Source organism: Physeter macrocephalus, chromosome 16 (assembly GCF_002837175.3).
Source record: "Physeter macrocephalus isolate SW-GA chromosome 16, ASM283717v5, whole genome shotgun sequence".
In the NCBI taxonomy this organism is placed as follows: domain Eukaryota; kingdom Metazoa; phylum Chordata; class Mammalia; order Artiodactyla; family Physeteridae; genus Physeter; species Physeter macrocephalus.
In genome coordinates, this window is record NC_041229.1 from 97,745,110 (window position 1) to 97,758,789 (window position 13,680).

General features: G+C 41.9%; 2 protein-coding genes across 10 annotated transcripts in view; both read right to left on the reverse strand.

The window, feature by feature from the left end:
* The window catches only part of AGBL2 (AGBL carboxypeptidase 2), a 52,897-nt gene extending 49,006 nt beyond the window's left edge, over positions 1-3,891 (reverse strand). For 7 of the 9 annotated variants that reach the window (XM_055091509.1, XM_055091511.1, XM_055091508.1 and 4 more), the window contains exons 1-3: positions 3,394-3,891; positions 3,084-3,219; positions 2,731-2,794 (exon numbers count right to left, since the gene is read on the reverse strand). In XM_055091509.1, coding sequence (XP_054947484.1) covers positions 2,731-2,794; positions 3,084-3,119 — 100 coding nt within the window. In that variant the 5' untranslated portion in view covers positions 3,120-3,219; positions 3,394-3,891. Of the gene's footprint in view, positions 1-1,627; positions 1,676-2,730; positions 2,795-3,083; positions 3,220-3,393 lie in introns of all 9 variants that reach the window. The other 2 variants (XM_055091507.1, XM_055091510.1) reach the window with 2 other exon arrangements.
* Positions 3,892-5,412: 1,521 nt separating this feature from the next.
* FNBP4 (formin binding protein 4) overlaps positions 5,413-13,680 on the reverse strand; it is a 39,763-nt gene continuing 31,495 nt past the window's right edge. The window contains exons 16-17 of the mRNA XM_007123760.4: positions 9,018-9,175; positions 5,413-6,484 (exon numbers count right to left, since the gene is read on the reverse strand). Coding sequence (XP_007123822.2) covers positions 6,394-6,484; positions 9,018-9,175 — 249 coding nt within the window. The 3' untranslated portion in view covers positions 5,413-6,393. The remainder of the gene's footprint in view (positions 6,485-9,017; positions 9,176-13,680) is intronic.

Consider the following 13,680-nt stretch of genomic DNA (forward strand, 5'->3'; position numbering starts at 1 on the left):
GGGGCACGAACCCGTGTGCCCTGCATCGGCAGGCGGACGCGCAACCATTGCGCCACCAGGGAAGCCCAGAAATTTAAATTTTTGCTGTAAAAATTATCAGTGTTATATTTTCTGGCTTTTGGGTCTTGTGTCATTCATAGATTTTTAACTAGAAAAGGGACACAATCAGATTTGCACATAAAAAAGAACACTGCTGTGTGGAACATGGATTGGAAGGGGGCATCATGGAACAAGAGAAGCCAAGAGACCAATCAGGAGGCTGTTTCAATAGTGAGGTGATGGTAGCTGGGGGAGGGCTGGGGTGGGGGAAGGATGTGCAATAAAGAGAAGTGAACTGATGTTTGGTTGGATATGTACTGAGGGAGAAATTCAACTGCATTCCTACCCTTGGATTCCAGAAGACACTTGTGGAATCCCTGTAAAAAATTATTTTTGCTTAAGCTAGTTGGAGTTGGTTTCCACCACTCTTATGCAAAGAGCCTTAACAAATATATCCATCAAAACTGCATGAAAAAAAATCAATGTGTTACTCTTGACCAAGGAGTTTTAACAAATTTTCCAACAATTTGGAGGAAGATCATCCAGAATGCACAGTATTTTAATTTAAACCTACAATCCAAAGCAGATCTAGAGAGAATATTTTTTTGTTTTGATATTTTTCTTTTCATTAAAAAAATTTCTTTCTTTGTTTTGTAAGAGAGAACATTTTAAAAAAATTTTATTTATTTATTTTGGCTGTGTTGGGTCTTCGTTGCTGCACACGGGCTTTCTCTAGTTGTGGCGAGCGGGGGCCACTCTTCACTGCAGTGCACAGGCTTCTCACTGCGGTGGCTTCTCTTGTTGCAGGACACGGGCTCTAGGCGAGCGGGCTCAGTAGTTGCGGCTTGCGGGCTCTAGAGTGCGGGCTTCAGTAGTTGTGGCACATGGGCTCAGTTACTCCGCAGCATGGAGGATCTTCCCGGACCAGGACCCGAACCCGTGTCCCCTGCATTGGCAGGCGGATTCTTAACCACTGCGCCACCAGGGAAGCCCCAAGAGAGAACATTTTTGAGTGATGTCAGAAACAGTGGCCAAGGCTGCTCCCTTGGCTTCTCCCACGTTAGGCCACGTTCTCCTGAACACCAGGAGCTGTTCCTCAAGGAAGTGAGCGTTCTGGGGGTCATACAACACTGATTATTACTCACACAGACGCTTCTCCTTTTGCAAGGGGTCCAGTATCAAATCCTCTGTTTCCCCAAAAGAGCCACTCAACAGGTATCGAGGATTAGTCTTCCAAACATGCTGGTGCGTAGCAGAGTTTGGTAAACTGCCCCTCTTGGTTAAGAATAGGCAGTTTAATGAAACGTGCTGGAAGGCTAGTTCATCACCTCCAACATGTAGGTCAACACCCAAACCACTACTACTAGCAAACTGCCTTCTAGTCACCACCTGCCACCACAAGCCTTTACAATGAATACAACCCATTTTCCAAAGAGCTTTCACATTCCAATTTATGTGAATTAAACATCATTTTCTCCATTTCATGCTGGGGAGAAGACTTGAGAAGCAGTATGGTAAAGTGGAAAATTGGGCGGCAGCCATATGAGCAAGTGAAGGCAAGTACTCAGAGCGAAAGTGGAGCACTCACTCAGAGTGGGAGCTGCTTTGTCCTGAGGGCTCTGCTGAATCTGGTGAACTGGAAATTGTTTTCAACAAATTACAAAATGAAATAGTTAATAAGAAAGTCTAACGAGGTTGATAGAAATAAAATCAATATAAAAACCTAAATTTTATTTCTAAATACCAGAAGCAAAGTTAGAAGATCAAAATTTAAAAAGATACCACTTATAATAGCATACAAATATGCAGTTCTGTGAAAAAAATTATAAATCTTATTGGGAGACATTAAGGAGGACCTAAGTAAATTAGAGAATTAGACTATATTAATAGATGGGAGAACCTGGTATTGGAAAATTCTCATTTCTTGTCAAATTTGATCTATAGATTCAATGTAATCCCATATATATTTTTTAAGCATCACAAGCCAATTCTAAAATTATATAAAAAGGTAAGAATAGCCAAGACACTTATGAAGAACGACAATATGGGAGGACATGTCTTTCCAGATATCAAGACTATTTTAATGCCATGTGGTGTCATTAAGAAAGGGTGGGGGCTTCCCTGGTGGCACAGTGGTTAAGAATCCGCCTGCCAATGCAGGGGACGCGGGTTCGAGCCCTGGTCCGGGAAGATCCCACATGCCACGGAGCAACTAAGCCTGTGTGCCACAACTACTGAGCCTGCGCTCTAGAGCTCGCAAGCCACAACTACCGAGCCCAACTGCTGCAACTACTGAAGCCCCCACGCCTAGAGCCTGTGCTCTGCAACAAGAGAAGCCACCGCAATGAGGAGCCCGCACACTGCAACGAAGAGTAGCCCCCGCTCGCCGCAACTAGAGAAACCTGTGTGCAGCAACGAAGACCCAACACAGCCAAAAATAAAAATAAATAAAATAAATAAATTTATTTTTTTAAAAAGGGTGGTATTGGTGCAAGGATAGACAAACAGACTCTTGTATAAATGGACACGCAACAGACATAACACAGCATATCAGTAGGGAAAGGAAGTTCTTTCATTAATGGTGGTGCTGAAAAAATTCATCAGTTTATCCAAGCACAACTGTCTCAGTTGATCAAACAGTTTACTTCATGAACCCAGGAAAGGTGATGCTAGATAAGAATGAGATATTACCTTTAAAGTAGCCATAGTACTGGAGGTGATGGTACATAAAGTCTTCATAGGGATCAGGAAGAGTCTGTGAAGCGATAGGCCATCTCAATCAGGAAAGTGCTTTCATAATTATAGAGAATTATTATAACAGCCTGTTATAAGAATAATACTGACTCTTAACAAAAGTACACAAGCATTGTTGCAGAGGACACTATACCTGAGAACTTCTGTAAACAAATAATGTGAAAGACATTTGTGCAAATTATTCTATCTTTGCGATCAAGATCTCCAGCCAGAAAAAGGTGCCACCAGAATATACCTTCGGATCTAGTACTGGATTTGTGTGGAGTGCCTAGAGAGGAGTGTGTACCGACCTGCTGCTTTAGCTCTGTTTGCAAAGCTGGGAACATGTTACTTCTGCATGGTATGCTGAAGTCCAGTCAGTGACACCGGCATCCAGCAACAATCCCTGCCCAATTTCCAAAAGGGCAGTTGATTACATAGGAGAAGCTAAAAAACCAGAGCAGGACAACTGAAAAACTGTAGAAATTCACCCACGTCCCCCGCCTCCGCTTCGTAGCTCCCACGCTACTTTAGGAAACCCTGCGGTACCGCTCCATCTTCCCTGCCAACCCAACCTCTCCTCAGATAAACAAGGACCCGCCACGAGGCCCGGATGCGCACCTGAAGAATTTGGGAGAGCAGCTTGTCTTTCAGCCTCCTCCTCCGGTGGCGCCAGGACCGCTGCTGGCCCCATGCTTCTTTCCCCCCCAGTGAGGGAGATGCCCCCCACCAGGTCGCCGCAGGAAAGTGAAAGAAAAGGGGATGAGGGGTCCGGCGCAGTCGTCTCGGGGTGGGTGGAAAAGAAAGGTCAGGGGCCCGGAGAGTGGGCTCTGAAAACGGAATTCAGGGATTCAGGGCTTCCTGGTCAGGGAGAAGGTGGCGAAGGGCAGTTTCCCGGAGAGTCGCGGGACGGGGCGTAGAGATCTCCTACGACTGCAGAGGGAAGGTTGCTACCGCCTCCGTGCCCCGGCCCGTCCGGGGCAGCAGGGGTGCGTGCGGAGCCTGTGGCGACAGAGGAGCGTGAGCGAGGCGGGGGACACGGTCCGCAGGTAGAGAACCAGTCGCGCACCGGCCGCAAGACACGCTCGCCACGCTCACGGGACACGGCTTTCCTCTATGGCCCCGGTAGCCTAGCAACCACGAGACGGAAGCGGGAGGGCGGGGCGGCTGGGCGCTTCCGGAGAGCAAGGCTCCACCTCCGAGGAAGGGGTGGGGAACCGGAGAAAAGTCGAAGACTGGCGTTCAGGTACCAAGGATTCACTCATTCCTCTCATACAGTATTGCAGCCTGGCTTCTGGGGATTAGAAATTGCATTGATGGGGACATCCCTGGTGGTCCAGTGTTTGAGAATCCGTGCTTTCACTGCAGGGGATACGGATTCGATCGCTGGTTGGGGAACTAAGATCCCGTATGCCCCGTGGCCGGGCCCAAAACAAAAAAGCAGCTGTTCCTCAGCTTTAGGAAACTGTTGAGTATTGCTCAAAGGGAGCCGCTTCCCCTCTTTCACCTTATAGTCTCTCCATCCCATAGCTAGAATTGAAAAATTACCTCCTACATTGAAAACATACAAGTTAGTAAATTAAAACCACAAACGCTCCTTTCTGGCAGGAGAGGGACAAAGGCACTTCGTCCCTGTACCAATTCCTAGAAGTCTGGAATACTGTTAGGCACTTAAAGCAAAAGCTTCAATGGCTAGTTGACAGCCTTTATTTCCAGAAATATGCTCTACGCAAATTACAAGAAAAACTTTTTTAAAATTTTATGCTACATTTTTAAGAATTTGATTTTTAAAAATTTATCTTTCCTGCATTGGGTCTTCGCTGCAGCGTGCGGGCTTTCTCTAGCTGCAGCGAGTGGAGGCCACTCCCCGTTGCGGTGCGTGGGCTTCCTATTGCAGTGGCCTCCCGCCCTGGGAGCATGGGCTCCAGGCACGAGGGCTCAGTAGTTGTGGCTTGCAGGCTCTAGAGCACAGGCTCAGCAGCTGTGGTGCACGGGCTTAGCTGCTCTGCAGCATGTGGGATCCTCCCAGACCAGGGATCAAACCCGTGTCCCCTGCATTGGCAGGTGGATTCTTAACCAATGCGCCACCAGGGAAGCCCAGAAAAACAATTTATATACAAAACGGTCACCTAAATACATAATGGGAAAAAACCAACACACAAGCATACATGACACTGATTAGACAATTATATGCATATAAATATACTAGAATAAAATTCTAACTATTGTTGTCTTTGGTTAACTTTACATGACTCTAAGTATACATAACTTTTGTAATTAGTGGAAAAAATATAAAGCACCTTTATTTTTTCCACAATATTAACCACATTACATCATTTCCAGGATTTAAGTAGGCCAAACACTAGCTAATATTATAGACTCCAAGCTCCAAAATTTAAGTCACACCATACCTTCTGGTACTAGAGGCCTGTTTTTCTAACCCCGTTCTCGCACCCCACAACGGGCTCAAGATCCTGATGCTTTTTTTCCTGGAGCTGTTCTTCAGTGTTTGCACATACCTTACACTATACTTGATTAGAAAAAACAAATGACTGAAAGTAAGTCTTGGTTACATAATCGTGGAGTTAACAGGCAAAACAGGAGCAAAAGAATAACCAATCAGAAGTATAAAAAAAGCTTTATTAGTGCATATATACAAATTTACAAGGTCAGAAACTGGAGAAATACAAACAGCTTTAAAACACAATTTGCTTTTCTTCAGTTTAAAGTGACTTTTACCTGATTGTGATACAATAGAAAGTACAGAACAGTAAACTGCTTTTTAAATACTGGAATTTTATGGAGAATACATTCACACATAAATGGAAGGTGAACTTTGGACCAAGGTAAGACAATGGAGACACATCAATACATACAGTGGCTTTTGTTACATTTACTGCCACATATGTGAGGGGGAAATTCTCAAAATCAAAGACACAAACACCTGCTGCTGCTGCCACCTATACTGTAATTTAAATATGCCACCTAGTATGTGAAATGACTGAGCTATCTTTATCAGTTCTAGAATTTTTGAGAAAGAATACTCTGAAGAGTGTGGCCATCTGCTAGCACAAGGTGAACGACTTGATATATCTCAGCACTTCAAGGGTGGCAGACTAGAGGAAGAGGTCAGAAAGAGATTCCTATAATCCCCGTTAAGCAAGGCAAAATATAGAGCTGCTTTCTTAATTGCACTTGTTCTGAAGAAGTTAATGAGAGAGAGAGAGCGCCACACTAGGAACTACAAGAGCCTCTATGAGGCAGGAAAATCCTTCACTTTTCATTAGTGAGTCCTCTACAGAGGTGTCATACTCATGAGCCACAGGTTCCAGATTGATGAGGTTAATGTACCTAACATGCTGAGTTTGCCAGTTTGAGAATAAAGGCAGCCAGGTCAAAGCATTCAGTCACCTCACCTTTCAGCAAAACAGGAAAATTACATTTCACAAATGTGGCAATTTTGTACGTGTATACTCTCGCCCAGGAAATTCATATGCTCTCCCTCATAACATTTATAGTTCATTGACAACAGTAAGACTGGTTAAGACTCTGAAATGATTAAAAAAACAAAACAAAAACAAACAAAAAGAACGGTAATAAAAATTTAAACAATTAAAAAAACTATGTGTTTGGAGCCATTTTTCTTCTCTTCAGTCTTGCTCGCCAATCTTCAGGAAGGGCTTCAAAATTAGCATTTCTCTCTGCCATGCCACTGTGAAAACAACATACAGATTAAATTACTTCACTGGAAAGAAAAAGAACGAAACTGTTTATTTCCTAGCAAATAAAAGCTAACTGAAACTGAAAATGTGATATATGTTATCTATGTTCATGAAAATGTTTCAAGTTTCTCAGCTAAGTACCAGCGTTACTCTTCATCAAATTTCTTAATTGATAGGTCGACCAAACACATACAAAGCACTCTTCCCTATAGTTTTATTTATATGTAAGTGCATATTGTTTTCATATCTCCCCAGTAACCACTGAAGCCATACTGAAGGAAAATAACACATTCTTGTAAAAGTATTTCTTGGCCCCTAGGAGTTATGATTCTTTATCTTAGATATATTTAACACATAGGAAGATATATTTAACTTTTAACATACCATCAGGGACCGTTGGACCTAATGTTTTTGAGACTCTCTTTTGATCAGTTCTAATTAGGATTGATCTCTCATGGCTTATTCAGTCATTTATAAAACCGATTAAGACTCAGATTCTAGGGAATGCCCTGGTAGTACAGTAGTTAGGACTACATGCTTTCACTGACGAGGGCCTGGGTTCAATCCCACGAGCTTTGCAGCACGGCAAAAAACAAACAAAAACTCAGATTGTAACTTACAATTACCAGAATGGGTGCGTGAGACCCTTTTATAAATCTAAAATAAACTAAGATTAATTACAGAATCTTTGTGACTTCCGATCATCTTGAAATAGTTTGCTATTTCATCATTGTAGGAATTAATTAATCAATTCCCAGCAATATTAAAAAAAGACTAAAATAGTAAGAAAGCTGAAGAATAATGGAATCATCTACAAGGATGATACGAAAGTTAAATAAATTATCACTAATACCATCACCTCAGTTTTCTTACTGTGTTGCCCAAAACAGTGCATCTCCTTTCAAGGAAGTAAAAAAGAAGTCTGGAGACAACATCTTCATAGTCTCCCCTACCGCTCCCCAATATTATACAATCAGATAAATGCAAAGAGACAGAGGTACTGTAGATTCTAATTGTGATGGTAAAATTGACTGGATAAGTAAAATCTCAGACTATGAGTGATAAGAGGACCATAATCTAGATGAATCTCCTTAAATTCAAGACTGATGAGTGAACATACTGAAGGAAAACAACACATTCTTGTAAAAGCAAGGAAATGTAAGGTCAAAAAGGAAATACAGTATTCTCATTGAAAAGAACAACCTGGGACTTCCCTGGTGGTCCAGTGGTAAAGAATCCGCCTTACAATTCAGGGGATGCGGGTTCGATCCCTGGTCAGGGAGCTAAGATCCCACATGCTGCTAAGCCCGAGCGCCACAACTACTGAGCTCGTACACCTCAACTAGAGCCTGTACGCTGCAAACTACAGAGCCCACGTGCTCTGGAACCTGCGCACAACTAGAGAAGAGAAAACGAGTACGCCCCAACTAGAGAGAAGCCCTCGCACCGCAATGAAAGATCCCACATGCCTCAACAAAGATCCTGTGTGCTGCAACTAAGACCCAACACAGGCAAAAATAAATAAAATAAATAAATAATAAATAAATCTGAACAACCTCCTTCACCCAATATTTTGTAACAAGAACTGGGACCATCACATTTTCCTTGGAAACCTTTCAGGTTTTATACTGCTACATGCTAAAATTTATTTGATAAGGTTCGTAAGTGGGACAAATGCTGAAAGCAGGTGTGTAGTGGCTGGAGAGAAAGATATTTTAGGAACAAAAACATTCACTGGAATGACTATTCCAATTAGTGTTTATGGATCTAAGAATGAAAATGTTTTGAATTATGAAGCAAACATGGCTATCCTCTCCCAATTTTTTTTTTTTGGCCACACCGTGCAGGATCTTCCCCTGACCAGGGACTGAACCCGGGCCCTCAGCAGTGAAAGTGCAGAGTCCTAACCACTGGACAGCCAGGGAACTCCCCCAAATGTTTTCATAAGTACTGCATTTATGGAGATTGCAAATGCAATAACCAGAAGTAATGATAAGCTAGAACCTATGAGAGATGAACTTGAAATCTGGCAACATTTATGAGAGGAGTATGTTCCAAGTTACGCATGACAACTGAGCAATTAGTTGCACTCAAAGAATGTTGCTCATTTCAGTATGTGTACCTTCAAAAACCATGAAAATAATAAAAATTTGAGTTAGCTATGTTTATTTAGATTCTTAGTAAAATTTCTAATTAAGTTTTCTCCTCTTTATTTTTTATGTCTGTAAATTATTTGTAAAATGGTAAATGGGGATGACTATTTTTCCCCATATGCTCAGGGTTGAGATAGCTCTTTGCCTAAGAGGAACAATCAGTGGGAGGTATTACAAATTTGATGTTTCCGATTTTGAAAAAGGCTAGACTATCATTTTTATAGGGAAATAAACATTTCTATGAACTAAAAACTACTTAGGTAAGTCTGTAAAGGAATCAAATTAAGGGCTATGACTTTAAGAACGTGATGGCTCTAAAACTACAGCTACAACCACCACTATCCGCCCCATCTACGGTTCTCTCTTTTACCTGACCAGCTGCTGCTGTTTCCACTCTTCAATTCGCTTCTGTGCGGTTGATTCTCGGTCCTCTTCACTGGAACTAGAGTTCTCCTCTTCATCTAACTCACGCTGGATACTCTGCCACTTCTTTACCAGAGATGGCATTTTGGTTTTACTCTTCTTTGCCTGTAACAAAGGAATATAATACATAAAACAAGGGAATGAGTCCTTCACATGAGATCAGGATCTTTTCCTTAGTTCTAAGGAATAAGTGAACTTCAAAATTAGAGGAACAGAAACACCAAAAATAAATACCATTCTAAGTTCTTGCCAGAAATTTCTACCAACTATAAACTTAAAGCTTGGTTAAAAATCAAAAAGTGTAAATGTGGTGTTTTATGAAATCAGGTCAGAAACATTTCCTTTAGCCTTATTCTATGAAATTCAAAACTCTTGCCCTTGTCTCATCTTCTCAGAATTACACTGTACTCGGGACTTCCCTGGTGGTCCAGTGGGTAAGACTCCATGCTCCCAATGCAGGGGGCCTGGGTTTGATCCCTGGTCGGGGATCTAAATCCTGCATGCATGCCGAAACTAAGAGTCTGCATGCCGCAACTAAAGATCCTGTGAGCTGCAACTAAGACACGGCGCAGGCAAAATAAATAAATAAATAAAAATTTTTTTTTTAAGAAAAAGGAAAAAAGTATCACAGTGTACCTTTTTACAATTTTAAATGGATGCAGTGTTCACATCAAGTGAAACACAGTGCTGAGAAACAAATGACCAGCTTTTCTGGAAAGAGCCAACAGAGTCAAAGGCAACTATTAAACATGAAAAAAGCAAAGAGGTATATCAAAACATTAATGATGAGATTAGTTCTAAGAGGAGATACAATAATAAATTTTTCTATTAACTTAACTTCATTTTCTAAATTGCCTGTAATAAACATAATCTCACAGTAAAAAAAAGCTTGTGATATTTATTACATATCCAACATGGCTTGCTCTATCACTAACTTCAGAGTTCTGATCAATGGCACTCTTTAGCAAAGATGCCTTCCCTGACCACCCTATCTATATGAAACAGTACCACCTCCCAAAGGTAACTTTCTGTCCTCTTACACTTTTTTTCATTGCATTTTTAAACACTGAACATATATTTGCTTATCTGTTTCTGCAACCCAGTCCCCCTGTACCCTCTCCAAGCCCACCAGAAAAGCTCTACAAAAGCAGAGATTTTGTTGGTTAGATACTGAATACAAAGCTCCTAGAGAGAATGCCTGACACACTATGTATTCAAAATACACCTGCTGATATTTGTGACTAGTTCTTTGAATTTAGAGAAACACTGTATTAGACATTGGTAAGAACCACTTTTTATCCCTGTGGTTTTGCAGACTTGGCCAGGTTACACTCTAAACGTGACAAGGAGGCTCTCAAGTGATAGGTGTGACTGAGTGCTGTGCTCCTGTGAGGATCAGGTATAGGGACCCAAGCTTTTTTTCCGGCCTGCACTTAAGAGAAACACATTTCTTGATTAAGTCCCCAAAAGAGTTGAGAAAATAAGCTTAATATTTTCAGTCTTTTGAAATTACTTGGCTCCCTGCTCAATACCCTATTTTGACTGTCACTGACAGTTTTTAACCTTCTGGGGAAATGCCCATCTATAATGCTTAAACCTTCTGCTCCACACACCTTCCCACATTCCATTCTGTCATTTCACCTGTGGTACAACCTGACCCACTGCATATACACCCTTCCAACAAGCTCCAACATAGCTCATCTGGGTTAGCATGGAACCAACTGAGTAAAAAGTAACATGAATTAATAATGGTCACCTGTGCATAGAGGGCTCACTGGGGTATAACCTCTCGCCGAACGTCTCCAAGTATGATTAAAAAACACAGATCTAGGTAGAGTCGTTGTGCTTTCATTCTGACTTCCATAGGATTTTGTAAATTTGTAGTGCATTTGATTCCTATTTGTCATGGGAAAGTACTTTATGTTTCAGAAGTTATGTACTGCCTATCACAATCAAAACCATGGATCCCGAGTTGCATTGGCTGTTTGAACACGTTTTTAATATGGCAACACTACAGCCAGAGGAATAAAGATTAAATGGCTAGAATTCCTTTTTTTCTAGTTTATTTTCTAGTAAACTGCACACAAAACTCTTTAGCAAAAAGACTGAAAATATATACTGGTCTCAAATATTCTTGAAAATCAGAGGTATTGAGTATATATCTTATATATATATATATATATTTAAATTGGGGTATAGTTTTTTACTATGTTGTGTTAGTTTCCACTGTACACGGAAGTGGAGTTCCCTGTGCTACACAGCAGGTTCTTATTAGTTACCGATTTTATACATATCAGTGTATACATGTCAGTCCCAATCTCCCAATTTATCCCACCACCCACCCCCACCCCCTTATATTCTTTTTTTTTTTGCAGTACGCGGGCTTCTCACTGTTGTGGCCTCTCCCGTTGGGGAGCACAGGCTCCGGACGCACAGGCTCAGCGGCCATGGCTCACGGGCCCAGCCCCTCCGCGGCATGTGGGATCTTCCCGGACTGGGGCACGAACCCGTGCCCCCTGCAGCGGCAGGCGGACTCTCAACCACTGCGCCACCAGGGAAGCCCCTCTTATATTCTTTAAAAATGGCCTATAACACTAAAGAGATGGATCACTGTTTTCAGATAACAGGTACATAAAAATGACATATTAATGTAGAATACTGGATTTTCAAAACTATTATTTATATGACTATAAAAGCATGATTGGCTAAAAAATTACTTGTTGAACTAATGGAGGTGGAAGTAATTATCTCTCTTGGAAGACTGGAGGAAGGGCGCCAAGGAAGGCTTCGTAAGAGAAATGATTCCTGAGCACTGATCATTCTAACAATTTAATTATAAAAGAATGAACAGTAGTGGGACTGGTAAACAAAGTAAAGACATGTAGGTGGTCAACAGTATGTTGGCTCAGGAGAACTGTATGTGGTAGAGTAAGTAGTCTGACTAGAATCTAATTCAAGACATTATTCTGTCACTGTTGATTTTTTATAACACTTCTCTGGGAGGGGAAAAGTTGATGAGAAAGTTTCTTTAGGTAATTTAGGGCATTCAAAGTGTTCATGAGGATGATGTCAAAAAGATGGCAGACTATGAAGCTGTAAGCCCTTGTTTCCTCAGGGAAATATTATATAAACAAATAGAGACTGACTAAAATGGCTTTGTGGGAACTCTGGAAACCAGTCAAAGATCTTGAGCAACCAAGAGAACACCCAATCAAGAAAAACCCACACTAAAAACAGGAAATTTTGTGGCATGTTTGCTTGCCCTTGTTCCACACCCTCCCCAATGTGGTTGGGATGAAATGGCCCAATTCTCAGTTCTCCCCCTCCAGGTAGAAGGAAATAAGTAGAATGTCTGATATGTTCTAGACTGTCTGTGGTTGCCTTAGGGACTGGTTTCAATACTTTCTTAACTTGGAGGTCAGCCAGGAATGGTGGCATATTTTGGGTCTCAGGTTGGAAACCGTGAAAGGCAGTAGCAGGAGCTGCGGCATGTGAAAACCACAGTGGGACAGAGGTCATGTGGACAGATAGGGGCAAAAGATTATGGGCAGAGGAATACAACAGAACATATAAGGCTCACAGAAGAAGCAGGTGTGACTCTCTTAGGGAAATTAAAAGTAAATACACAAGGGGAAAGGAAAACAAAAAAAAACACGTCCAGGGAACACATATGCCCAGAAAAGGCCTAAAAAAATGTTGCACCTTCATGTTGGACTCATTAATGAAAGTTTTCCTCCATACACAGTCAGTGTGCAAAGACTGGGAGAGTTTGTTATTTTCTCTAATGTGCAGTTTTCAACCAAAGATCACAAAGCACACGAACACATGCTGGGACTTCCCTGGTGGTCCAGTAGGTAAGACTCCGCACTCCCAATGCAGGGGGCCCAGGTATGATCCCTGGATGGGGAACCAGATCCCACATGCATGCCGCAACTAAGAGTTCGCAGGCTGCAACTAAAAGATCCCATGTGCCACGACTAAGACCCAGCGCAGAAGAAAGAAAGGAAAGGAAGAAAGGAAGAAAGAAAGAAAGATTTCAGATTTACTAGACAAAGACTTTAAAACAACTGTCTTAAATGTGCTCAAAGCACTAAAGGAAAACACAAAGAATGAAAGGAAATCAGGCAAATGACATGAACAAAATGAGACTATCAACAAAGAGACAGATATTATTATTAAAAAGAACCAAAGAAATACTCTGGAGATGAAAAATACATCAACTGAGTTGAAAATTCATTATTTCAACAACAGACTCCAACAGGCATAAAAAAAGATCAGCAAAATTGATGACAGGTCATTCGAAGTTACTGAGTCTGAAGAGCAAAAAGGAAAAGAATGAAGCAAAGTGAACAGAGTCTAAGTGACTTATATGACATGCTCAAGTGGACCAATATATGCATTATGGGAATCTCAGGAGAAGAAAGGGGCAAAGACCTTATTTAAGAAATAATGGGGGCTTCCCTGGTGGCGCAGTGGTTGAGAGTCCGCCTGCCGTTGCAGGGGACGCAGGTTCGTGCCCCGGTCCGGGAGGATCCCACATGCTGTGGAGCGGCTAGGCCCGTGAGCCATGGCCGCTGAGCCTGCGCGTCCGGAGCCTGTGCTCTGCAACG